Genomic DNA, 24,176 nt, shown 5'->3' with positions numbered 1-24,176 from the left:
TTGATAAGATGATTCATGTGTATTCTTGATAATCTTGATGATCTTGATGATGAAAAGAGGTTCTTGATGTTGATGTGATGATTCTTGATAAAACTTGATATTTCTTGATGTTAAAGATAAATTATGACTTTGATGATTTGGGAGGGATTAGAGCCCTAGGGTGGATTGGGAAATTGTGTTGTAATGTTCTTGATATATATTTGGGTGGTAATTCGCATGTTCGGGTGTTGTTTATGTTTAGAAGTCGTAATAGGATGAGTTATACGTGATTCTCACTTTTGATCCATTAATTGCCTACGTGGTGTCGTTAATTGCGTTTAAAAGTGTCTAAGCATGGTTTCGGGTTCCACAAAGGATCCCGGGACGTATTTGTGATGATGGAGTCAGTGGGGGGTAGTGGTACCCGCTACCTACCCGCTGCCCAAAGATCACCGCCGGGCAGCGGGCAGGCGCCGGGCAGCGGGCAGGCGCCGGGCAGGCGTGTGCCCGCCGGCAACCCACCCTGGGTCGTTAGCTTCCCCGTTTGATGTTCCCCCGTTCCCCGTGGTGTCCCAACGGACCCCGTTTGTCGTGCCTGAGTCTAGTTTGATGTTTCGGGTACCGTTCGTAGGATAAAAGAATCTTAGGAATTGCATGCTAGTTCAATCGGTAACCCGTTGACCTAGGTGGAAGTCGTATGAACCCCTTAGGACTATTCTTAGTTTGTGAATGATCACACGTAAGCTTAATTATATGTCTCCCCCTCCCCAATGTGCTATTATGTGCTATTTTGTGCTATTGTGTGTAATGTGATGCATGATTCCCCAAATCGGTTGCGATCAAGTTGCCTATAGGGGCAGTTGAATGGGCTGATAAACATCTCAACTGTTAACCAGGCTGGTTAAGATCGGTCAGGTATATAAATATTATATAGGGCTGCGGTCCACTATACGGGCAGTTGAATGGGTTGAGAACCATCCCAACCGTTAACCAGGCTGGTAGAGATCGGTCAGGTATATAAAGATTATATAGGACTATAGGTCCACATGGGCCTCGGTGATATGACCCACCGACCTGGACGCGCCAGGTTGTGTGTAGGGCCAATAAGCCGCGGAAGGCTGTAGTCCACCGACCTGAGTAATCAGGCGGTGTGTAGGGCTACGGCTGGCTGCGATCCACCGAGTGATGGGACAACGGTGTGTAGGGCCGTAGTCTCCGAGGATCTTCGCCCACCGACTGAGTTTAGCTCATCGGTGTGTCGGGCTTGATCCGCTACGGTCCATCGACTTTACACATCAACGGTGTGTAGGGTCGTAAGTCCCCCCTTGTAAAGGGGATCGCGGTCCACCGAATGTGCGCGACAGCGGTGTGTCGGATCGTGGTCCGACGTTGAGTTCGTTAGCGGTTCTCAAAGGGTTGGTTGTGATCAACTCCCCTCATACCACGGTACTGAGGTAGGGTGCTGCGGGGTCGTGTTAATGCTATAAGCATTAACCCTCATGTTCGTGGCATGCGATTTGTCCCGTGGTGCCATCAACGATTATGTGATATGAATGGTGATTGAATAATGATGTGTTTGAATTGAAAAGTGTTCTGTGACCTTAGATGCGTATTCCTTATGATGTTACCTCTACTTAACTGTTTATCATTGTTTTATTTGATAAAGTATTTTGGAACTTATAATTGGTAATTTTATTCGACATATAATAGCTTTCTTTCCCTAGTCATAATTGACCAATTTTTTTGATAATTAACTTACTAAAAGCTTGATAAATACTTGCATAAGTTTGCATGGAGGAAAATTGTGGGGGCATAACTTTAGTTAAGAAGGGGGAGAATGGGGTGTGTGATCCTTATGATATCTCATTGAATGTCTCCCGTGTCCCTTGTTAGTATCATTATAATATGATTTCCTAAGATTTTCCATGCATTTAAATCCCTTTTATCGTTCATATGAGCGTGAAATTGTTTGGACTTAAATCTGTGCATTCTCGGGACTTTCCCGAAGTGATTCCTTGTTCACAGTCACGTTCCAGTGGGGCCTTGGCAGGAGGTCGACCACCCACCACGTGCCAACTGCCACGTTCCAGTGGGGACTTGACAGGCGGTCGACCGCCCACCTTGCGCCCACTGGTACGATACGTTTTCTTGACTTCTCATTTTATTGGTCCATTATGCATTGGTGTGTCTTCCTTGGTACTTCTTATGTGTTTAACATAGAAATAACAATCTAATGCTTGAACATAAAAGTCGAATTATCTTCCTAATTGATTTGTTTATAAGTTACATAGAAATTATAGGGACTAATTCTACTTCTAGAAATCTAAATCCTCGGGTACATTGCGTATTAAGTTTCGACCCGAAAGACAATACGAGTGAGACCGGGTGAAACCTGGGGAACCTAAACCAAGTGGTCATCTAGAAATTATCCTTGGAAAAATTACATTTCATCCCCAAACTATCTTAAAACTATCCCTCTAGACTTTAGTCCATGTTGCATAATAGACCACAAGCCTCCAATGCCTTGTTTAGAACCCTTGACCACCATGATAAGGACCCTCTAAATAAGCATTTACACATAAATAGATATATCACTACTATTCTGAATATGTTCCCCTAAAAACCCTATTTCATATATATATATATATATGTTCCTAAAGTATATAGTAAACCCCAATGACATTTGTATGCTACACCTACACGCAAATTATTATTATTATTATTATTATTATTATTATTATTATTACTATTATTATTATTTTCATTATAATTACACTCTAACCCTAGTCACCTTGCCTAAACCTAAGCCTTCTATGGTTGCGTCATATACGGTACACCCCTATATGCTTATATATTCATATATATATATATATATATATATATATATATATATATATATATATATATATATATATATATATATATATATATATATATAGACTTGTGAACCCATAGAACATCCTCCCTTATTCATACATATTCATATAAATTGTTACAGTCATATTGTATACAATAATATCCCTAGCCCCAAAACCATACACATGTACCCTAGCTATGATAATCTTATATGCATCTATGAGTTTGCACTTAGCATATCCTAAAAACCCTAAAATACCATTCCATACAAATTACATCACTCTTATATACACATATCCTAAGATAGCCCTAATTCTACATTTCCCCCTCACATGACCTCCCTGTTACCGCCCCTACCTTCCCTAAGTAATTAAAAAAAAAAAAAAAAAACTTTAGCCTCATCATCAGGTCACCAATTGATTTAGGAATTAGCAATCAGGGATCTTCAATCCTAAGTTGTTTAGGTATCCTGGGCTCCTAGAGGTAAGATTTATGCCTAGCTAAAATTTATTTACCACCGGGATAGAACTAATTTTCCTAAGTAATTGTGCGGTCAAATTCTGTCAAGATTTCTCAAGATAAATCGTTTAGTATTTGAGAACCTATGCTATTTTACTCGTAAATATTAAAGAATATTTGTATGTGAATCGCATACTCCAATTATAGGTGGAAATTTATATTTTCATATGAAACACACATAGCCGGCACGTTTATGTCAAAACACACAGTTATATGCATTCAGGTATATATACAAAGCATGTTAGACAAAACTATATGTTATAAGGCATCCCACTATGCATATATGCAATATTATTAATTACAAGCAATCTGCATATAAGCACCAATACTTGTTATGTGATTACCCACCAGTATCCATGGTATGCAAAATAAAGATACTAATTCTATTGTCCCCCCCCCCCCCCCCCCCCCCCCCAGAACTTATTTACCACATAAGGAGCAAGAGCCTCCCTCCTAAACAACTTAAAACCTTTTCCACAAAATCTGATTTTAGCTATTTGAATAATTGTTATAAGATTTATGACTTTCCTGAATTTATATAACAATCGTTTGGTTATGACACGACGTTGAGTACATGAATTTAATTGATAATCATACACTAGTTCAACATGTTGAATAGTACATACATATGTTTTATGATTTCCATAAGACTAGTTATTATTTAACAACTTGAAATATGTACATATGTGCTTTATAATAATTATGCGACTATCCGAATCTGCACACACGTGGTATTTGCCTCTTAAATAGGTACATAGATAAATGATCTGTGCAACTTGTGGTCCTATGTGTTAAATCATTATTAATTACACAATGAACATGCCATGTGTAAGACTTCTATGTTATGTTATCATCCATCCGTAAAATTAACATAATGTGAGTTGCATATTCATAATCTTATTATTTGATGCATTTTGCTAGCACAATAGTTAGGCTTAAACCCAGTATTTCCTTTACTATTCAGATTATGATTAGGATTCCCTTTAATTAATTAATATGGTCCACCATGGACCATGCACCCTTATCCCTAAACCAAGCCCTTAGTCCTATAAGGAATAGAATTAGTAAACCCATACCATTCAGACCCTAATTAGGACTCCTAGAGATATATATATATATATATATATATATATATATATATATATATATATATATATATATATATATATATATATATATATATATATATATATATATATATATATATATATATATATATATATATATATATATATATATATATATATATATATATATAAGGACATAGGAGGCACCTAGAAGTCACAACACAATAGATATCACCACACAAGAATTACCAAGCGACTGCCCACCACCAAGCCTAGGGAGATCAAACGGATGGAAATCTTAAGGAAGAACCTTAATAGCCAAGGGATGATTAATTAAGGCTAAGAGGTTACCCATGTCTCAACAAAACCTATTTTCTTCGCTATAATCTCCTACCTTGGCCTCCTTCTATATGCTTGTCTTGATTAATTCCTCTATACTATTTGTGATATATTCTTGATGATTGATAAGATGATTCATGTGTATTCTTGATAATCTTGATGATCTTGATGATGAAAAGAGGTTCTTGATGTTGATGTGATGATTCTTGATAAAACTTGATATTTCTTGATGTTAAAGATAAATTATGACTTTGATGATTTGGGAGGGATTAGAGCCCTAGGGTGGATTGGGAAATTGTGTTGTAGTTTTCTTGATATATATTTGGGTGGAAATTCACATGTTCGGGTGTTGTTTATGTTTAGAAGTCGTATGAGTTATACGTGATTCTCACTTTTGATCCATTAATTACCAACGTGGTGTCTTTAATTGCGTTTAAAAGTGTCTAAGCATGGTTTCGGGTTCCACAAAGGATCCCGGGACGTATTTGTGATGAAGGAGTTAATGGGGGGGGTAGTTGGGGGTAGGGGTACCGCTGCCCAAAGATCACCGCCGGGCAGCGGGCAGGCGTCCGCCCGTCGGCAACCCGCTGCCGGGCAGCCGGCGGGTGACCCTCCACCCACCGGCTACCCGCTGGTCCGTACCCACCTTGGGTCGTTGGCTTCCCCGTTTGATGTTCCCCCGTTCCCCGTGGTGTCTCAACGGACCCCGTTTGTCGTGCCTGAGTCTAGTTTGATGTTATTGGTACCGTTCGTAGGATAAGAGAATCTTAGGAATTGCATGCTAGTTGAATCGATAACCCGTTGACCTAGGTGGAAGTCGTATGAACCCCTTTGGACTATTCTTAGTATGTGAATGATCACACGTAAGCTTAATTATATGTCTCCCGCTTCCCAATGTGCTATTATGTGCTATTGTGTGTTATGTGATGCATGATTCCCCAACTCGGTTGCGATCAAGTTGGCTATACGGGTAGTTGAATGGGCTGAGAACCATCCCAACTGTTAACCAGGCTGGTTAAGATCGGTCAGGTATACAAATATTATATACGGCTGCGGTCCAATATACGGGCAGTTGAATGGGTTGAGAACCATCCCAACTATTAACCAGGCTGGTAAAGATCGGTCAAGTATATAAAGATTTATAGGACTATAGGTCCACATGGGCCTCGGTGATATGACCCACCGACCTGGACGCGTCAGGCGGTGTGTAGGGCCAATAGGCCGAGGAAGGCTGTAGTCCACCGACCTTAGTAATCAGGCGGTGTGTAGGGTTACGACTGGCTGCGATCCACCGAGTGATGGGACAGCGGTGTGTAGGGCCGTAGTCTCCGAGGATCTTCGCCCACCGACTGAGTTTAGCTCAGCGGTGTGTCAGGCTTGATCCGCTACGGTCCACCGACTTTACGCATCAACGGTGTGTAGGGTCGTAAGTCCCCCCTTGTAAAGGGGATCGCAGTCCACCGACTGTGCGCGTCAGCGGTGTGTCAGCGGTTGAGTTCGTCAGCGGTTCTCAAAGGGTTGGTTGTGATCAACCCCCCTCATACCACGGTACTGAGGTAGGGTGCTGCGGGGTCGTGTTAATGCTATAAGCATTAACCCTCATGTTCGGGGCATGCGATCGGTCCCGTGGCGCCATCAACGATTATGTGATATGAATGGTGATTGAATGATGATGTGTTTGAATTGAAAAGTGTTCTGTGACCTTAGATGTGTATTCCTTATGATGTTACCTCTACTTAACTGTTTATCATTGTTTGATGTGCTTGTCCCTACTTGCTGAGTCTATTCCCGGTTTTAAATCTAGTGTCTCTTAAGTATATATCTTCCTGCATCAAAATGATTTTCGTATATCTATATATATCTATCGATAATGTATTTCAACGCGTTGGAGTGGGTTACCGGCATCATTCGCTGAACAGATATATTTGGCTTTCAGGCACAAATGATTAGCTCCCAGAGCGCGCTAGAAGAGCTTGGAGTAGATAGATAGTTTTCCCTTTGGCCTACGTGCCACGATGATGTATTGAGGATAATTAGTTAGTTTAGCCTGTGCATCTGAGTTCTCCAGCTCAGATGTGGCATAGCACCCCGTACCCTTATGTTTAGTAATACTATGTTTTGGGATTTAATGAGAATTTACCTTTATTATATAAGTTTTAAAAGTTTCAAAATTTCGGGGTGTTACACAACCAGGCTTAGCCGATGATCCCAATGCTCTGGCAGGTGACATTGGACCGGCGACACTGCTTAACCTGAAGGAGGAGGAAAAGGTCGAGGCGGCTGGGCAGTTAGAACGTCATCGCCGTGGGTCGCCGTCTACCCAAGAAAACATCCCAGCTGGACCAACGGAGGGGGTAAACTTAGAGTAGACTGATCTTCCATTTTCTCTCCCTTTTTGCTCCTTTTTTTAATGTAATCTGCCCTTCGGGGCTTTTGAATGCCAAACTTTCCCAGCGGACGTTTGTTTATCGCTTGCTTTCTTTTCCTTCCGGCCTGTTTATTTTCTGAGCATATCTGTCCGCCCGCGTGGCACGGGCGGGCTCTAGAGTTGCCACATCCTTCGAGGGGCGAGGTTGACCGCCTTCAAGCCCCCCGAGAGATCATCCAAGAATTCGTTAAGTCCCTCAGCGGGCGAGGCTAGCTGCCTACGAGTCCTCGAGGAACTTCCAAAAGGCCGAGTCCCTTAGCGGATGAGGCTGGCTGCCTACAAGTCTCCGAGGAACTTCCAAACAAGCTAAGTCCCTCAGTGGGCGAGGCTGGTTGCCTACGAGCCCCCGAGAAACATTCCAGAAAGCCGAGTCCCTTAGCGGACAAGGCTGGTCGCCTATGAGTCCCCGAGAAACTTCAAAACTTACCAAGTCCCTCAGAGGGCGAGGCTGGCTGCCTACGAGCCCCCGAGGAACACTCTAGAAGGCCGAGTCCCTCGGTGGATGAGGCTGGCCGCTTACGAGTCCCCGAGGAACTTCACAACTCGCGAGTCCCTTAGTGGGCGAGGCTGGCTGCCTACGAGCCCCCGAGGAACATTCAAGAAGGTCAAGTCCCTCAGCGGACAAGGCTGGCTGCCTACGAGTCCCCGATGAACTTCAAAACTTGCCAAGTCCCTAAGTGGGCGAGGCTGGTTGCCTACGAGCCCCTGAGGAACATTCTAGAAGGCCGAGTCCCTCAGTGGACGAGGCTGGTTGCCTACGAGCCCCCGAGGAACATTCCAGAAGGCCGAGTCCCTCATCGGACGAGGCTGGCTGCATACGAGTCCCCGAGGAACTTCAAAACTCGCCAAGTCTCTCAGTGGGCGAGGCTGGCTGCCTACGAGCCCCCAAGGAACATTCCAGAAGGCTGAGTCCCTCAGCGGACGAGGCTGGCTGCCTACGAGTCCTCGAGAAATATTCCAGAAGGCCGAGTCCCTCAGCGGACGAGGCTGGACGCCTACGAGTCGCCGAGGAACTTCACAACTCGTCGAGTCCCTCAGTGGGCGAGGCTGGCTGCCTACGAGCCCCCGAGAAACATTCTAGAACTTGCTTGCGACATGGCCACCTCCGCCTGTGCAGGCGGTATTAGCCGTCCTCTTAGAGAGGAGGTGATCATCCTTGCGGCATGGCCGCCTTCGCTTGAGCATGCGGTATCAGCCATCCTCGTAGCGAGGAGGTGATCATCCTCGCGGCATGGCCCCCTTCGCCTGAGCAGGGTGTAACACCCCTAAAATTTAAAACTTTGAATGCTTATGAAATAAAGGCAATACTATCATTAAACCTTGAAACAGAGCATAACTAAACATAAGTGTTTGGGGTGTTATGCCACATATGAGCTAGAGAACTCAGATGCACAGGCTATACTGTCTAAACATCCTCAAAGCAGTGTTAATACATCATCATGGCACGCAGGCCGAAAAGAAAACTAACTAACTAAGCCTCGGGTCCTCTAGCGCGCTCCGGAGCTACTCATCTGTGCCTGAAAGCCAAATATATCTGTTTAGCGAATAATGCTGGTAACCTACTCCAACGCGTTAAAATAAAATATAGGTATATATATATATATATATATATATATATATATATATATATATATATATATATATATATATATATATATATATATATATATATATATATATATATATATAAGGAAAACCATTTTGAAGCCAGAAGATATATATACTTATGAGACTCTAATTTAAAATCGAGAATAGACTCAACAAGTAAGGGTAAGCACATTCATCAGTTATAATCACGCATATAAAGATACTAGCATACACCCTAAGGTCACAAGATTATTTCACATCGAACATATCAGTATTCAATCATTATCTCAACACATAAACACATTTGGTGGTGTCGCAGGACCCTTCACGCGCCCATACACGAAGCGCCAGCGCATATAGCTCTAGCATGGCCCCGAAGCACCACGCCAGTACCGCTGCACAAGGAGATTGACCGCAACCAATCGATGAATCGCAGCTCATTTATAACGCTTGATCGCAACCAAACTGTGGACCGCAGTCCGAATAGTGTGTATTTCTGATCGCAACCAGATTGATGAACCGCAACTCATTTATAACGTTTGATCGCAACCAAATGGTGGACCGCAACCCTATATATATATATTTATATACCTGACCGATCGCAACCAGACTGGTTAACATCCGATGGTTCTCAACCCATCCAACTGCCTGTATAGCCAATTGATCGCAACCAATTGGGGTATCATGCACACATAACACATAGCCAAGCACATGCAATCCACATTAGCACATAGGGAGGGGGAAACCATGTATATAAAACTTATGCGTGGTCAACCACATTACTAGATATATGCCTAAGGGGTTCATGCATCTTTCTCCTAGGCCAACGGGATACCAATCCGACTAACATGCAATACACAAGACTCTTTTATCCTACGAACGGTACCCGAAACATCAAACTAGACTCAGGCACAACAAACGGGATCCAATGGGACACCACGGGACACGGGGAAACATCAAACGGGGAAAACCACCAACTTCTACATGGAATTTCCAACGGGTGGCCGGCGGCGCAACACTGGGCAGCGGGTGCCCGGCGGGCAGTCGCCTACCCGCCCGCTGCCCGCTGCCGGCGGCCTTATTGGGGCAGCGGGTAAGTGGCGGGTACCCCTTCCCCCACCTACCCCCCACTGACTCTTTTGTAATAGGTTGGTCCCAGGATCTTTCGTGGAACCCGAAACCATGTCTAGACACATTTAAACACAAACGACGACACCACGTAATCAAGTAATGGATTAAGATCAAGAATCATATTAAATACATCCTAGCATGGCTTCTAAACATAATCAAGACCGAATACCCGATCATGCAAAATCCCGCCCAAACATACCAAGAATATCATAACACAATATCCACAATTTACCCTAGGGCTCTAATCATATTTAAAGCACAAGATCATAATTTTATCTTTAAAATCAAAAACAATCAAGATTATCAAGATGAACAAACAAATATCAAGACCCTTTCATAAACATCAAGATCAACACAAAAGATCATGTCATAAACATCAAGATTATCTCATAATCATCATAAAAGCCTTATCAAGACACAAGCATAGAATTGCATATCAATGGAGCCAAAGAAGAAGATTATAGCAAGGAAAATAGGTTTTGTTGATACATGGGTTACCTCATAGCCTTAATTTAGAATCCTTGGTTACTAAGGTTCTTTCTCTAAGATCTCCTCTTCTTGATTTCTCCTACGCTTGGTGATAGAGGGAATTCTTGGGAATTCTTGTGTGGTGGAGTCTATTGTGGTGTGAATTCTAGGTGCCTCTTATGTCCTTATATATATCTAAGAGTCCTAATTAGGGTCTGAATGGTAGGGATTTACTTATTCTATTCCTTATCAGACTAAGGGTTTGGTTTAGGGATAAGGGTCCATGGTCTATGGTGGACCCTTCCTAATTAATTAAGGGAATTCAATTCTCTTTTAATGGTAAGTAATTAAATAATTAGTTTGGGTTAGAGGCCGTAACACGGGGTGTTACACATGGCCGCCTTCGCCATCCTCGTAGAGAGGAGGTGATCATCCTCGCAGCATGGCCGCTTTCGCCTGAGCAGGCGGTATCAGCCATCCTCGTAGAGAGGAGGTGATCGTCCTTACTGCATGGCCGCATTTGCCTGAGCAGGCGGTATCAGCCATTCTCGTAGAGAGGAGGTGATCATCCTTGCGCCATGGCCGCCTTCGCCTGAGCAGGCGGTATCAGCCATCCTCGTGGAAAGGAGGTGACCAAAACCAAAGGAGAACCCCGTTGCCGAAGTAATTTGAACTTTATTTTCAACCAATTGAAACGAAATTCCCACGAAACTAATGGCCGCTAGGTGCCTACAACGAACTAATCAAAGGATAAAAAATTGGGAAACAAATGCAACTGTCCGGTTACTGGTAGAATTTCTTAAGATGGTGGGCATTCCACGTTCGCTCCACGGGCTCTCCTTCCGTGGTTTATAACCGGTAAGTCCCCCTGTAGACTTCACTCACGACCCGGTATGGTCCTTCCAACTCGACCTTCATTTTCCCCCCTCGGTGGACCGACTAGCCGTCCTTTCTCTCAACAGAAGATCCCCTACTTGGAGGTATCTGGTTTTGGCTCTTTTATCCTGATAGCGCTTGACAGCTTGCTGCTATTCGACCATCCGGGCATAAGCCATATCTCGCCTTTCTTCAAACAGATTCTTCTCAATCCGCAACGTTTCCTCGTTGCCTTCGTCATTGTACAGCAGGACTCGCCGGCTTGGCACTATGAGTTCCGTCGGGACCTTCGCCTCGAACCCGTATGCCAAGGCAAGGGGGGTTTTGGCCGTAGCCCTTCGCGGAGTTGTTCGGTAAGCCCATAAGACATTTTCCAACTGTTCGACCCATGTGTCGCCCAGCTCTTCCAGCTTCTTTCGCAGTCCGTCCAAGAGGGTGCAGTTTAGGTTCTCAATCTGTCTGTTGGCCTGAGGGTAGGTTACGGATACCTTAATGTGTCGTATAACATTCTAAACGCAGAAGGCCGCGAAGGCTCGGTTATCAAACTGCCGTCCGTTATCTGTTACCAGTTGCTCGGGTAGCCCGAATCCGCATATGATGTTTTTACAAACGAAACGGCGGCACTGATACTCCACTAGTACAGATTTGTAAATCCGCTACCCTTGTACAAGGCTATCCGCTACCCTTGTACAAGGGTAGCGTATACGAGGGACGCAGAAACCCTATATGTTTCCGCGTCCCTTGTAGAGTGGTAGCGGATTACTAGAATATCCGCTGCCCTTCTTCTGATAGAAGGGTAGCGGATTTCTCTTCATTTTACTACTTCATTCGCTACTCTTCCTTCATAGAAAGGGTAGCGGATTTGTTTTTTTATTTTAAAAATAATTTATTATTTTTAAAATTCCCAAATTTTTTTAAAAATCCTGTACAAATTTATATTCACAAATTAAATATATATCAACACAATATTATAAAAACAATACTCCCATCCATCAACCTAATTTAACACAATATTATCAATAATACAATTTTAACACTATATCATAATCCATCCAAATACTTTCAACACATACAATACTCTCACAATCCATCCTAATATATAGTTAACACATGCATTACCTAAAAACTTTTAATTAACCAACTAGCAAAAAAACAAGTTAATTACATGCACTCTTCCAAGAAGTACTTTGCCCAATAGTCTCGAATCTCATCAATTTCATCGGTAGAGTACGGATTGCTTTCAAATACCTACAAAATAATTTAAGTAATCAAATTATTAAATATATTAATTAATAAAATATAATTGAACTATAAATACTTCTATTTAAATTCACTTACCTCATCTAATTTATCAACAGTTGAATATTTTGTCACAATATCAAACATGTATCGCATCACATAATATCCACACTCATAACCTCCCACTTGTTGTGGACACTACAAAATACATATATATATTTTAGTATTTTAAACAATAAAAATTCAAACTATCACATTAAAACTTTAATTAATTACTTTTCATACTTTGCATGTCTTCCAGTTGATATTTTTAGTCGCTCGTCCATCACCAGTAGGAATAGAACGAAATGCCCTATATTAAATATTAATTATAAACATATATATACATAAAAAATTATAATTAATATAAATTAAAATACTTATATTAATAATGTATTTATGTATAGTACTTACATATTCAGAGAAGCTTTAACTTGAATGGTGCGGCGATTAGAAGCCATGGGATCCAACACATATACGCTTTTTGAGCGTAAGCAAATCACCAGAAGTAACCAATGATTGCTACATTATTAAAAAAACGCACATGTTCCCAAAAATTTAATGTCTAATATTTGAAATAAAGGTATTAAGTTATATTATTAAAGTAAAGGAACAATTTTCTTACTCTTGATGATATGGTGCTAAAATGAATTGTTTATTATTATGCTGCTCCATGAGTTTAATGAAATATGACGCCACAGCAGGACCGTTCCTTTTAGCCATATCCTTTGAAATTTGCGTTGGACACGCAAACCCGATCGACGTAACTTGATTCTGATTACACAACTGATTAAGAAATCTGAAAATTAACAGTTAAAAATGAACTGCTAATAAACTTAAGAAATATATATAAAACACAAGAATAATTTAAAAAACTTACAATATAAACACTTGTATGATTGACACGTCAAGCCAATTTGTCATCATCATCAAATTCTTTATATCTTCCACCATCACGAAAATAAAACGCGTGTTTCTATGACAGAAGATTGTTTCATCACACTCCAACTCTATGCAGTCTTTATCAAGTCGAAATGATGTCAACAAACTGACTAAGTACTTGCAATTGTCCCCTAAGTGCTGTAAGACATCATCTCCAACAATGGGAGGTCGCACTCCAGTAGTAGATAGTTCACCACTTTGATCTCCCATATTTTTATTTTGGTTTGGTGAACTCTTTTTTTCCTACCAATATAAAATTGTAATTATACTAATATTTTAAATATAAACAATAAAAATTAACTTAATAATGTATATATACCTCATTCAAAATCACTAAATGTATAGGCCACTGTGCAAAATTGCCAATGATATCTTCTACAGTAGCATAAAGTTGTGTTGGCACGGGAATATTAAATTTTCCTCTACCATCAACCACATCATCAACAAAAACTTTGACACAATTTGGTAATAGTGATTGATGATACACCATGGTCTCATTTGTTCTTGGGTGAACAATACCTGTTGCAACCTCAATCGGTATCCCACCAGAACATACTGCAAGTCTACACCTTTTCGCACTCTATTATAAAAAAAATATTACTCTTAATCTTACAAGAAATGATATTTTGATTATGAAATAACTAATTAATATTATTACCTGAATTGTGGCAATTGGATCAACTGAATGACAACTGCTCCAGGTCTGAGGTATATCACAAGGCGCAGGGACACTTTGAGGAGTTCCATCCGAAACACCTTGTGGAATTAAATGTGTTAATGGCATGTTCTTCATCAAAAAATGGAGTTGTTGGTTGAGAGCTTCAATCTTGGGTTGCCACCTTTCTTCCATCTCCGTCATTGCATCTTGCCTTGCATCTTGCCTGCATTTCGCCATCATTTCTTTGACAACATCAACCGAGACAACTCCACTCGATGTGCTTCTATGATGCTCTGGTTTACCAAACACTCCTTGGATAGTAGCGTATCCACCAACTCCTCTTGCAGAACCCGAATAATCTTCCTTTCCAATAGCTGCTGACAATATATCATGATGTCTCTTCGGTTGAAAAGTCCCTTGACTAACTTCTTCACATTTTTCTACCTGTTCCAACAAATAAGTTGATTGTGTTTGTGAGTTTGAGTAGTCAAACAGTTAGTAGTGATTAAATAAGTCCAAAGGGAAAATAAACTGAATTTTACCCAAAAAACTGCAGTAACTTATGCATAACAATAATAATAATTCAACATTAGAAAGTTAAATTTATTAAAAAATTGAATAAACATCATTAGTAACTTATGACTGATATGATGTTCATTTTTGTAATCAAACATTGCATGAATACAGTACCCCAACACTGGTTGCTAAGCCATGGTGCATGTCAGAGTAATAGTGTGCAGTGTGTTTTGGTATTAGTGTGCAGTGTGTTTTTGTAAACAAAGTTGTCATTTAAGTTAGCATTTTGGGTTGTTTTGCTCAAGATGAGGTAGCATGCTTGTTTCACTTTATTATTTTAACCCTAAGGCAACAAAATTCTCTTCAAATTCAGTTTCTTGATACACTTGATAAGCTTGGCAGTGTTGATGGTGAGCTGGGGATGAGATGATCTAATGGACTATATTGGTTCATGAGGCTTGGTGGTGAGGAGCTACTGGAATTGCTACTGGGTTAGCATGGTTTTATGCCCATAATTAATTTTGTTTGTGAATTGGGTTAGTAAAGGTTGTTGAAACAATATTTCTAGCCAATATAACTGTGTGCTTTTAATAAATAGGTAACTTAACAGTTAAAAAAAAAAAAAAAACAGTGTGTTTGCATTAGATCATAGGTTTCTACGATTGATTATTATTAACCACACTTACTCCAGTAACTATTCAGCAACATTAATAAATTAATATGCAATACTACTCTTAGACATTTTTATTTAATGTCTAACCATTTAGGCAAAGCTCACCATTTTAAGCAGAAGAAGAAGCATAAGAAGGCAACCAACAAATGATAGTTAAGGTGTAATGTATACTTACAATTTTCTGAAATACTTCTTGTGTTTTTTTGTTTGGAATATAATAACTTCCATCTTTTGCTTTTTTTGTTCTTGCTCGTACCCAATCAAAGCTTCGGTCATCGGACATCAAAGAAGAGCTAATAGTAGCACACGAAGATTGTGAAGATAAGGGGTCTGATATCATCCACTCTTGTCGTTTAGATGCATATCCAGCAGAACCTAAGAAATGTGGATGCACATTTAACGCTTGACTTTCTTTTGCCTTCCGACTTTTCTCCTATAATTTTATTCACATGTTAATATTAATAAAACACTTGAACTACTTATAATTAAATGAGCTAAATAATACCTTGAACTCCTCAGTCTGCCGTCCTGCAACAAACTTCTCCCATTGCTCAACCGACAAGTAATCATAAAGTTGTGCAGGAGATTCGTAGAGTGGGTGCTTATTGTTATAATGTTCACGAATCAATCTACTTTTGAAATCTTTCCATCTTTTTGATGCAATTTTCAAAACCACAGACTTCTTTGAAACATCTTCAATAGCAAATTCTTTCTGAAAAACAACATACACATAAGCAATGGGCATATATATAATTGTAATTATATTAATATTAAATGATTTGATACCTTCACATCTTCCCAGATTGAATCTTTAATGGTTTGCTTTACACTCCGCCAATTCTTGAAGTTGATATCTACTTGAGAACGAACCATAATCCCAATATAAGACACAAACTTCTTCGAATATGGTCCAATTGGCCTATTGCACTCATCAAATTGAATTGAAATTGGTTCATTTGCCTTCTTCTTTTTCAAATTTCTGGAAGAGTTAGGGCCTCTTCTTCTAGGTGGTGCAGAAGCAGGAATAGATGTAGATTGATTACTCATAGTTGTCTACATACACCTGCACAAACAGAAATAAAATCAATAAACATATTATATTGAATTTGAAATTAAATAAAATACTCTAAAAAAAGTTAAGGAATTACTTTATTAATCTTACAAAGTAACAAAAAATTATAATGTCCGATAGTCAACCCACAATCCTTCGTCATGATCGCTACGCATGTAACTTGTTTCAAAGTTATCACCTTCCAAAGGTAAAGATTGAATACCAATAGAAAATGGAGGAGTTTCATCAAAATGATCATACTCTTCTTCATCCACAACATCACTAACACCAACAATCCTTCTTTTGCTTTGTAGGACAACTGACCACTTATTATCAACAGGATCAGAAACATAAAACACTTGTTTTGCCTGAGATGCAAGTATGAATGGTTCATCATTATAACCCAACCGTTCAAAATCAACCAAAGTAAAACCAAATTCATCTACCCGAACGCCTCTTCTGTTCTCAACCCAATTACATCGGAATAGAGGAATTTTAAACACTTTGTAATCAAGTTCCCAAATTTCTTCAATCACACCATAGTAAGACATAGCAGCATCAATCGGTTTAGTATCCTTAGCGCTTGAATAATCTTTTGATAATGCTACTAGTGTAACCCCACTATTTTGCACCACACTCTTTTCATCTTGTCGCTTAGTGTAAAATGTATATCCATTTATGTCATAACCTTCATAACAACTCACAAGCATCTTAGGTCCATAAGCTAACCATTTGATGGTTTCACTAACATTATTTGGCACTTGAGATAGCTCTTCCATCACAAAATCTTTGAACCATCTATTGAAAGTGCGGTTGTGTTCAATGGTCACCCATCTTTCACCCTTTGAAGGATTTTGTTGTCTTACTATGGACATGTGTTGGTCCAAGTACGGATGAACCTCAGAAAGGTGTTGCAACACGAGATAATGTGCCTTATCTCGCAAGTGAAAAGGTGGAACAAATGATTTATACCCAATAGTACCTTTCCCAGTGAGTCTTCCTTCATGACGAGATTTAGGAACTCCAGTAGACTCAACATTAGCTAAGTACTCAGTACAGAAATCAATGACCTCTTCAGCACCATAACCTTCAATTATACTCCCTTCAGGTCGGTACCGGTTTCTCACATATCCTTTCAATATTCCCATATATCTTTCAAACGGATACATGTACCTCATAAATACCGGACCACACATCTTAATTTCCCTCACCAAGTGAATAATCAAGTGCACCATAATATCAAAAAAAGATGGGGGGAAATACATTTCAAATTGACACAAAGTAACAACCACATCCGCCTGCAAATCATCTAACATATCTAGATCAATAACTTTACTGCAAATAGCATTGAAAAAAAAACAAAGTTTTGTTATTGCTTGTCTAACATGTTTTGGTAAGATGTCCCGAATAGCAATAGGTAACATGTGCTGCATTAATACATGACAGTCATGAGACTTCATGCCAACCAACTTAAGGTCCTTCATCGACACAAGTTTTTTAATATTTGATGAATAACCAGAAGGCACCTTGACACCTTTTAAACAGGCACAAAAACTTGTTTTCTCTTTTTTGGACAAAGTATGACAAGCTGGAGGCAAGTATGTCCGTTTTCATGATTCTTGTGGTGCTAACTTATCCCGTATTCCCATTTCAAACATATCTTTTCTAGCTTTAATACCATCTTTTGTCTTTCCTGGAATGTTCAACAGTGTTCCAATGATGCTGTCACAAACATTTTTCTCAACATGCATCACATCAAGACAATGTCTAACTGATAAATGCTCCCAATACGGTAGATCCCAAAATATAGACCTTTTCTTCCAAAGAGTCTTCTGAGTAGTCTTACAAGTCTTGCCAAAATCAACATCTACATTCTTAACACGTTCACAAATCGCGTGTCCAGATAAAGGCAAACGAGCTACTAGAGTCTCAGATTTTCCATTGAAAACTTTTTTCTTCTTTCGATATGGATGGTCAATAGGGAGAAATGTCCTATGGCTCATAAACACATTCTTTCTACTGTTACTCAACCATAGACTGGAAGTTTCATCTTCACAAATAGGACATGCCTTAGCTCCTTTAGTAGTATAACCTGATAGGTTACCGTATGCTGGGAAATCATTTATTGTGCAAAAGATCATTGCACGTAAGGTAAAGTTGCTTCGTGTATAAGCATCATACACCTGCACACCTTCATTCCACAGCATCTTTAAATCCTCAATAAGCGGCGCTAGATATACATCTATGTCATTGCCTGGTTGTTTAGGCCCTGATATCAACAACGACAACATGATGTACTTCCGTTTCATACACAACCAAGGTGGAAGATTGTAGACTACTAAAAGAACTGGCCAAGTACTATGTCGACTGCTCATGTTACCATGAGGATTCATTCCATCCGTACACAATCCAAGTCTAAGATTCCTATTTTCACAACCGAAATCAGGCCACCTCCTATCAATATTCCTCCATTGAGGTGAATCAGCTGGATGCCTCAGTTTTCCATCTTCTTTTCTCCCAATAGCATGCCATTGCAAATTTTTTGCCTCTCTTGGATTAGCAAACATGCGTTTAAATCTTGGTATTACTGGTAAATACCATAATACTTTGGCTGGGGGACCTTTCTTATTCTCACACACATCATCAACATCTTTCTTTTTATAACGTGATGTCCCACACTTTGGACACACATGCAAGTCTTTGTATTCTTTCCAATACAATATACAATCATTTGGACATGCATGTATCCTTTCAATGTCCATACTCAACGGACACAACAATTTTTTTGCTTCATAAGTTGAATTAGGAAGCTCATTATCACTAGGAATCATGTCTTTTAGTAGTTCTAATAGTTCTGTGAAACTCTTATCACTCCATCCATTTCTTGCTTTTACATTGTATAATTTAAGCACAGCAGTTAACTTAGAAAATTTAGTGCATCCAGAGAACAAAGGTTTTTCAGCATTGTCAAACAAACTTTTAAATTCAGGAGGCATTTCACTAAAATCTCCCTGCACATCACGCATCATTTCATCTATTCGGTCATGATCTTCATCGTCCTCATTTTCGGTAGCACGAGTTTCATTATTCCCCTCATTATCTTCATGAGTTTGTCTATTTGCCTGAGTTTCACAGTCTACATGAGTTTCACTATCTAATTGAGCTTCCTTACTAGCACTTGTACTTGGAATTAAGCTTTCACCATGCCATATCCATCGATCGTATCCTTCCTTAAAACCACGCCGTATCAAATGGATCTTCACTTCATCAGAACTACGATATCTCCTAAAATTTTTACAATCACAACACGGGCACACAATAAAGTCTTCCGCCTTTTTACTCCTATTTTCTTCAGCATATTGTATAAACTCTTGAACTCCTTGCATATATTTGAATGTAGTTCGTTTCTCATGCATCCAACTTCGATCCATATCTGTCAATTGATACAATGCTACTCTAAGTACTGTGTAGATATGGATACTCGATGATGGACGCACTTCGAAACAATATGAATTAAGTGATTTGAATTGAAATCAAATTACTTACTTCGTAATCAAAATACTTATCCGTTTATCCCACACAAATAAAAAAAAAAAATCATCTCCATGACTTACTAGTGACCAAGACTTTAGTCATTAATTAGACTTTAGTGATTAATTAGACTTTAGTCACTGTAGTTCTTTGAAACATTCTCTTACTCAACAGCATTGTGTAATTATTTGAAGAAGTTTGAAAACAGCAAAGTCAAATGATCACAGAAAATTGCCATTTCAACTCTGCCAAAGCACCAAACATGCAGATTCGCATAGGAGGAACAAGCAAATATGCAAGTCTCTTTCACATATTATGGCATTACCTTTAGAAGCTGAACAATGGGTGAAAGAAGCTGACGAGAATCTTGTGGGTTTGCATAGGGGGAACAATCTGCTACATCCTTCAGCAAGTCCAACTTTCGCTCTTCTCAAAGCTGAGTATATAAAAGTATTACTTGCATCTAATAGTTCCAAAATAATCCAAGATGAAGAAAAGAAAAAACGAAAATTGAATTATGAAATACACGAAGTTCTACAAGATGTATTGTAGTTGCTGAACAAGGCCTTGTGAAAGCCAATTTACATCATAAAATAACATTTCATCATTAAATAATTACCAGCACATAAACATCATAATATGTTTTATCTCCAAAATGGAAATTCATTAACCAGCTTTCATAAAACATTTCAAATAGCCAACTTGCAAACATAGTCCTTGCAATAGGAACACAGATTATATACCAGAGATAATTCACAATGCAGAAATAAAAAGAAAAATAAATGAAGTATCCCTAATTATCATATTATTATTATTATTAAAACAAAATGAGAAACATAGATTATGTCACTCAAGCAGTACCTTGTCAAAAACAGGAAAAAATTGCTTGTTCAGATAGTTAAGAAACTTGTTGCTTGATGCTCCCCTCTAAAAAAAATACATTAAGAGGTAACTGAATGCAGAAACAAATTGGAGACTGTCAAATATTCAAATGCTTAAGTGGTATTTACCTTGAAAAAGGGAATGGCCATACAGAGGCCAGATATGAACCGCATAATATGATCCGCATCAGAAACCTATTGGCAAGATAAAATTAAATAACATGCAATCAGTACACAAAATCAGACTATTCAACATTAAGAATTTCATAGCCAAGGCAAAATCAATGTGCACAATGTAGGTACCTATCCCACACCCAGTGGCAAAATTAGGGAAAGGAGGGGGAACCTGCCCCTCTAGCTTTTTGAAAAATCTAAAAATTTAGAAATACTCCATATCTACCAATGAAAATCATTTAAAAACTAAAAAGAATACTTGAAAACACTGAAAATCATTTAAAAAAAAAAAAACTAAAAAGAACACTTAAAAACACTAAAAAAATTATTTTAAAAACTAATAAGAATACATGAAAATTCTAAAAATCATTTTAAAATTAAAAAAGAACACTTAAAAACGCTAAAAATCATTTTTAAAATATCAAAGTGAAAAGAACCCAGAAATGAAGGAAAAACAAGATTAAGAAAGTAAATGTCAAAAAATAACTCTTAAAACAATTTTAAAAAACTAAAAAGAACACTTGAAAACGCTGAGAAACATTTAAAAAACTAAAAAGAATACTTCCAAATGCTGAAAACCATTTTAAAAACTAAAAAGAACACTTAAAAATGCAGAAAAACATTTTAAAAACTAAAACGCTGAAAATCTAAGATTACTGCCATTAAGTTGTTAAGTAGTCACAGGAATGTTCACACTCGTAGACTATATTTTCAATAACAGACAATGGTTGTATACAGTAAACATCTAAGATTACTACCATTATTTCCATGATCCTACCACAGAGAAGTTCAAATTCATTAATCAAATAAGCTAAGTATTATAAGCATAATAGTTTACTGGAAATCACTTAATGCCTCAAAATAATTAAATATTCTAACCTGTGCTCATTCAGACCATGTAAAATGATTACCAATCCCCTACACAAGATAATTTGAAATCTATCAGAAGCAACTAAATGTATAGATACAATTTACTCTAAAAAGATCATTTTGTAGACAGTAAACAAAAAAAATAATAGTATTAAATAAAACACAATGTAGCAAATTATAGGAATGAATATCAGTAATGTCATATTAGAGCTTCAAATAAATAAGGAGAATGTCATTTGTACCATTTTATGTGGCTTAGCTATTCATATATTAGTTGACCACAATATGAATTATTTCGATGAAGCCACATTAAATACAGAATTTGGCATAAAAAATTTGATACAAATAGAATAAATACTAGCTGACAAATTTATTTCATATTTTTAGCATTTATTACTAATAAGTGGAGGAATATCAGAGAAGTGTTGTCCATGCCATAAAAGCACAAAACACTGGCAGACAAAACAAGAACAGCAGTCATCCTCAAACGTCAATACTAACATCTCAAGGCTAAACTCAATTAAATTATTAATTAGCAGCTATGTATCTCGTCATCTCGATCTGTACATACCGGCCAACTAGTTTTCTGACAGACTTCCTATGAAAAAACATATATATCATGCAAAATGGACAAAATGAAATGAGACAGGCCTTTTCAACATCTTCTATACACTCTACTATATTTTCAGGCCCCTGCCCCTGGATTTTGATCTATGATCAAGTAATGCAAAATACAGAAAACAATAAATTATTAAATAGTAACAATAAATTATTGAACGGAGCGGTCAACGGTCAAATTAAAGCAGATGAATATGCGTGAGCCAAGAAAAGACAGAGGTATGGAGTAGCAGGTGTTCCAAAAAGAAGGCATATGGACATGGCATCTTAGTAAAGGATGCAGAAACCCAAAACCAAATCAAAAAATAAAAAAATATCTGCATATGCAATTTAGTACTACCTGAGATGATGAAATGATTAAACGAAGCAGGGGCTGGAGCGGTGGTTCGAAGCAGCGGCGGCGGCTCGAAGCAGCGTCGGCGACCCTGTGGCGGTGGAGACGGCGGATGAGGTTGTGGGGCAGTGAATCGACGATGAGACGGTGTCCTCGCCGGAGATGCGGTGAGTAGATCGAGATGCGGTGTCCTCGCCGGCCGTGGTGAGATTGAGCGGTGAGGGGATGGTTAGGTTTGCAGAAGCCTTGGTGGTGAGAGGATGGAGAACGAGTTGTACGAGGGTTAGGTTTTTTTAATTTTTTTTTTTTTTTATAATATCGTTTCCGCTGCCCTTTTCTACGCGAAAGGGCAGTGGAAACTCTTTCCGTCTTTTTTTTTTTTCTAAACCGCTACCCTTCTTTTAGAAAGGGTAGCGATTTCTTATTCATTTAATTACAATTATGCCACCGCCCTTTTTTTTTAAAATAATACACTACCCTTGTTTAAAGAAGGGTAGCTTATAGTAGGATTTCTTTGCTCTATTCTGTACTAGTGCTCGGTGATAGTCGCCAAGGGCTATACCTCTGCCCATTTAGTGAAACAGTCCACGGTCACTATACAGAAGCGCACTCGACCGGGCGCCTGGGGGAGTGGCCCGAGCAGGTCGATACCCCATTTTGCGAATGGGATCGTGGTGGTGATTGGTGTATAGAAGGTCGCTGGTCGGGGGCCCTTTCTAGCGAACATTTGGCACACGGAGCATCTTAGCACTTCGTCGACGAAATCTTTTACCATGGTTGGCTAGTAGTAGCCTTGAATGATGAGCTTTTTGGACAAAGTGTTGGCCCCCTGGTGGGCCGCGCAGATCCCTCGATGGGCGGCAGTCATCACGGTCTTAGCATCTTTGGGAGGTAGGCAATGCAATAGTGGTCCCCCATAGGATCGTTTATAGAGCAACCCATCCACCAACTCATAGGAGGGAGCCCTCCTCCAAATGCGATCAACGTCTTCCTTTTTGTTGGGCAACTCTGCTTTCTGTTTGTATCTGACCATGTCCGTAAACCATGGCCAATCCGAGGAGTTCTTGTGGCCAGGCGGGAAAGTGAACACCCGGACAACTGTGCAAACCGAGAGCACTTCGGTGCTCGGCTGTTCTACGACCTCGATGCAACAAGCCATCGACAGGTGTAAAGGCGTACTTCTCGAAGCCAACTTAGATAGGATATCTGCCTCCGTATTTTCCCCTCGCGGGATGTGTGTAATATAATAGGCTTCCAATTTATCTAGCAACCCCTCGGCCACATCCTTATAGAGTACTAGCCTCTCCACCCTGGTCACGCATTCGTTCTTCAGCTGGTTGACCACCAGGCGGGAATTCGTCTTTATGCTCACCCTGGCGGCATGGAGGGCGATGACTAAA

At 39.4% G+C, this 24,176-nt stretch overlaps 2 protein-coding genes across 3 annotated transcripts; both read right to left on the bottom strand.

Moving 5' to 3' along the window:
• Positions 1 to 12,238: 12,238 nt before the first annotated feature.
• On the bottom strand, positions 12,239 to 23,018 carry LOC109154128. 2 transcript variants are annotated; one of them, XM_019301991.1, is made up of 16 exons: positions 22,783 to 23,018; positions 21,834 to 21,872; positions 20,910 to 20,975; positions 20,761 to 20,826; positions 20,225 to 20,335; positions 16,104 to 16,380; positions 15,823 to 16,029; positions 15,493 to 15,750; positions 14,129 to 14,572; positions 13,790 to 14,050; positions 13,409 to 13,713; positions 13,154 to 13,327; positions 12,943 to 13,050; positions 12,775 to 12,841; positions 12,589 to 12,687; positions 12,239 to 12,498 (listed from the first exon to the last, which is right to left on the bottom strand). In XM_019301991.1, exons 6-16 carry the CDS (start codon positions 16,362 to 16,364, stop codon positions 12,412 to 12,414), a joined length of 2,271 nt encoding a protein of 756 aa, XP_019157536.1. In that variant the 5' UTR covers positions 16,365 to 16,380; positions 20,225 to 20,335; positions 20,761 to 20,826; positions 20,910 to 20,975; positions 21,834 to 21,872; positions 22,783 to 23,018; the 3' UTR covers positions 12,239 to 12,411. The 2 variants fall into 2 exon arrangements, with proteins under 2 accessions (XP_019157536.1, XP_019157537.1); XM_019301992.1 differs by lacking the exons at positions 21,834 to 21,872; positions 22,783 to 23,018 and having other exon boundaries at positions 20,761 to 20,919.
• On the bottom strand, positions 17,979 to 19,799 carry LOC109154146. The gene has a single exon (XM_019302011.1). The coding sequence runs from the start codon at positions 19,797 to 19,799 to the stop codon at positions 17,979 to 17,981; it is 1,821 nt and encodes a 606-aa protein (XP_019157556.1).
• Positions 23,019 to 24,176: the final 1,158 nt, after the last annotated feature.

This window comes from Ipomoea nil, unplaced genomic scaffold (genome assembly GCF_001879475.1).
Source record: "Ipomoea nil cultivar Tokyo-kokei standard unplaced genomic scaffold, Asagao_1.1 scaffold2610, whole genome shotgun sequence".
In the NCBI taxonomy this organism is placed as follows: Eukaryota; Viridiplantae; Streptophyta; class Magnoliopsida; order Solanales; family Convolvulaceae; genus Ipomoea; species Ipomoea nil.
Note: the sequence above shows the minus strand (reverse complement) of the source record. Positions and strands in the feature narration are given on the sequence as shown.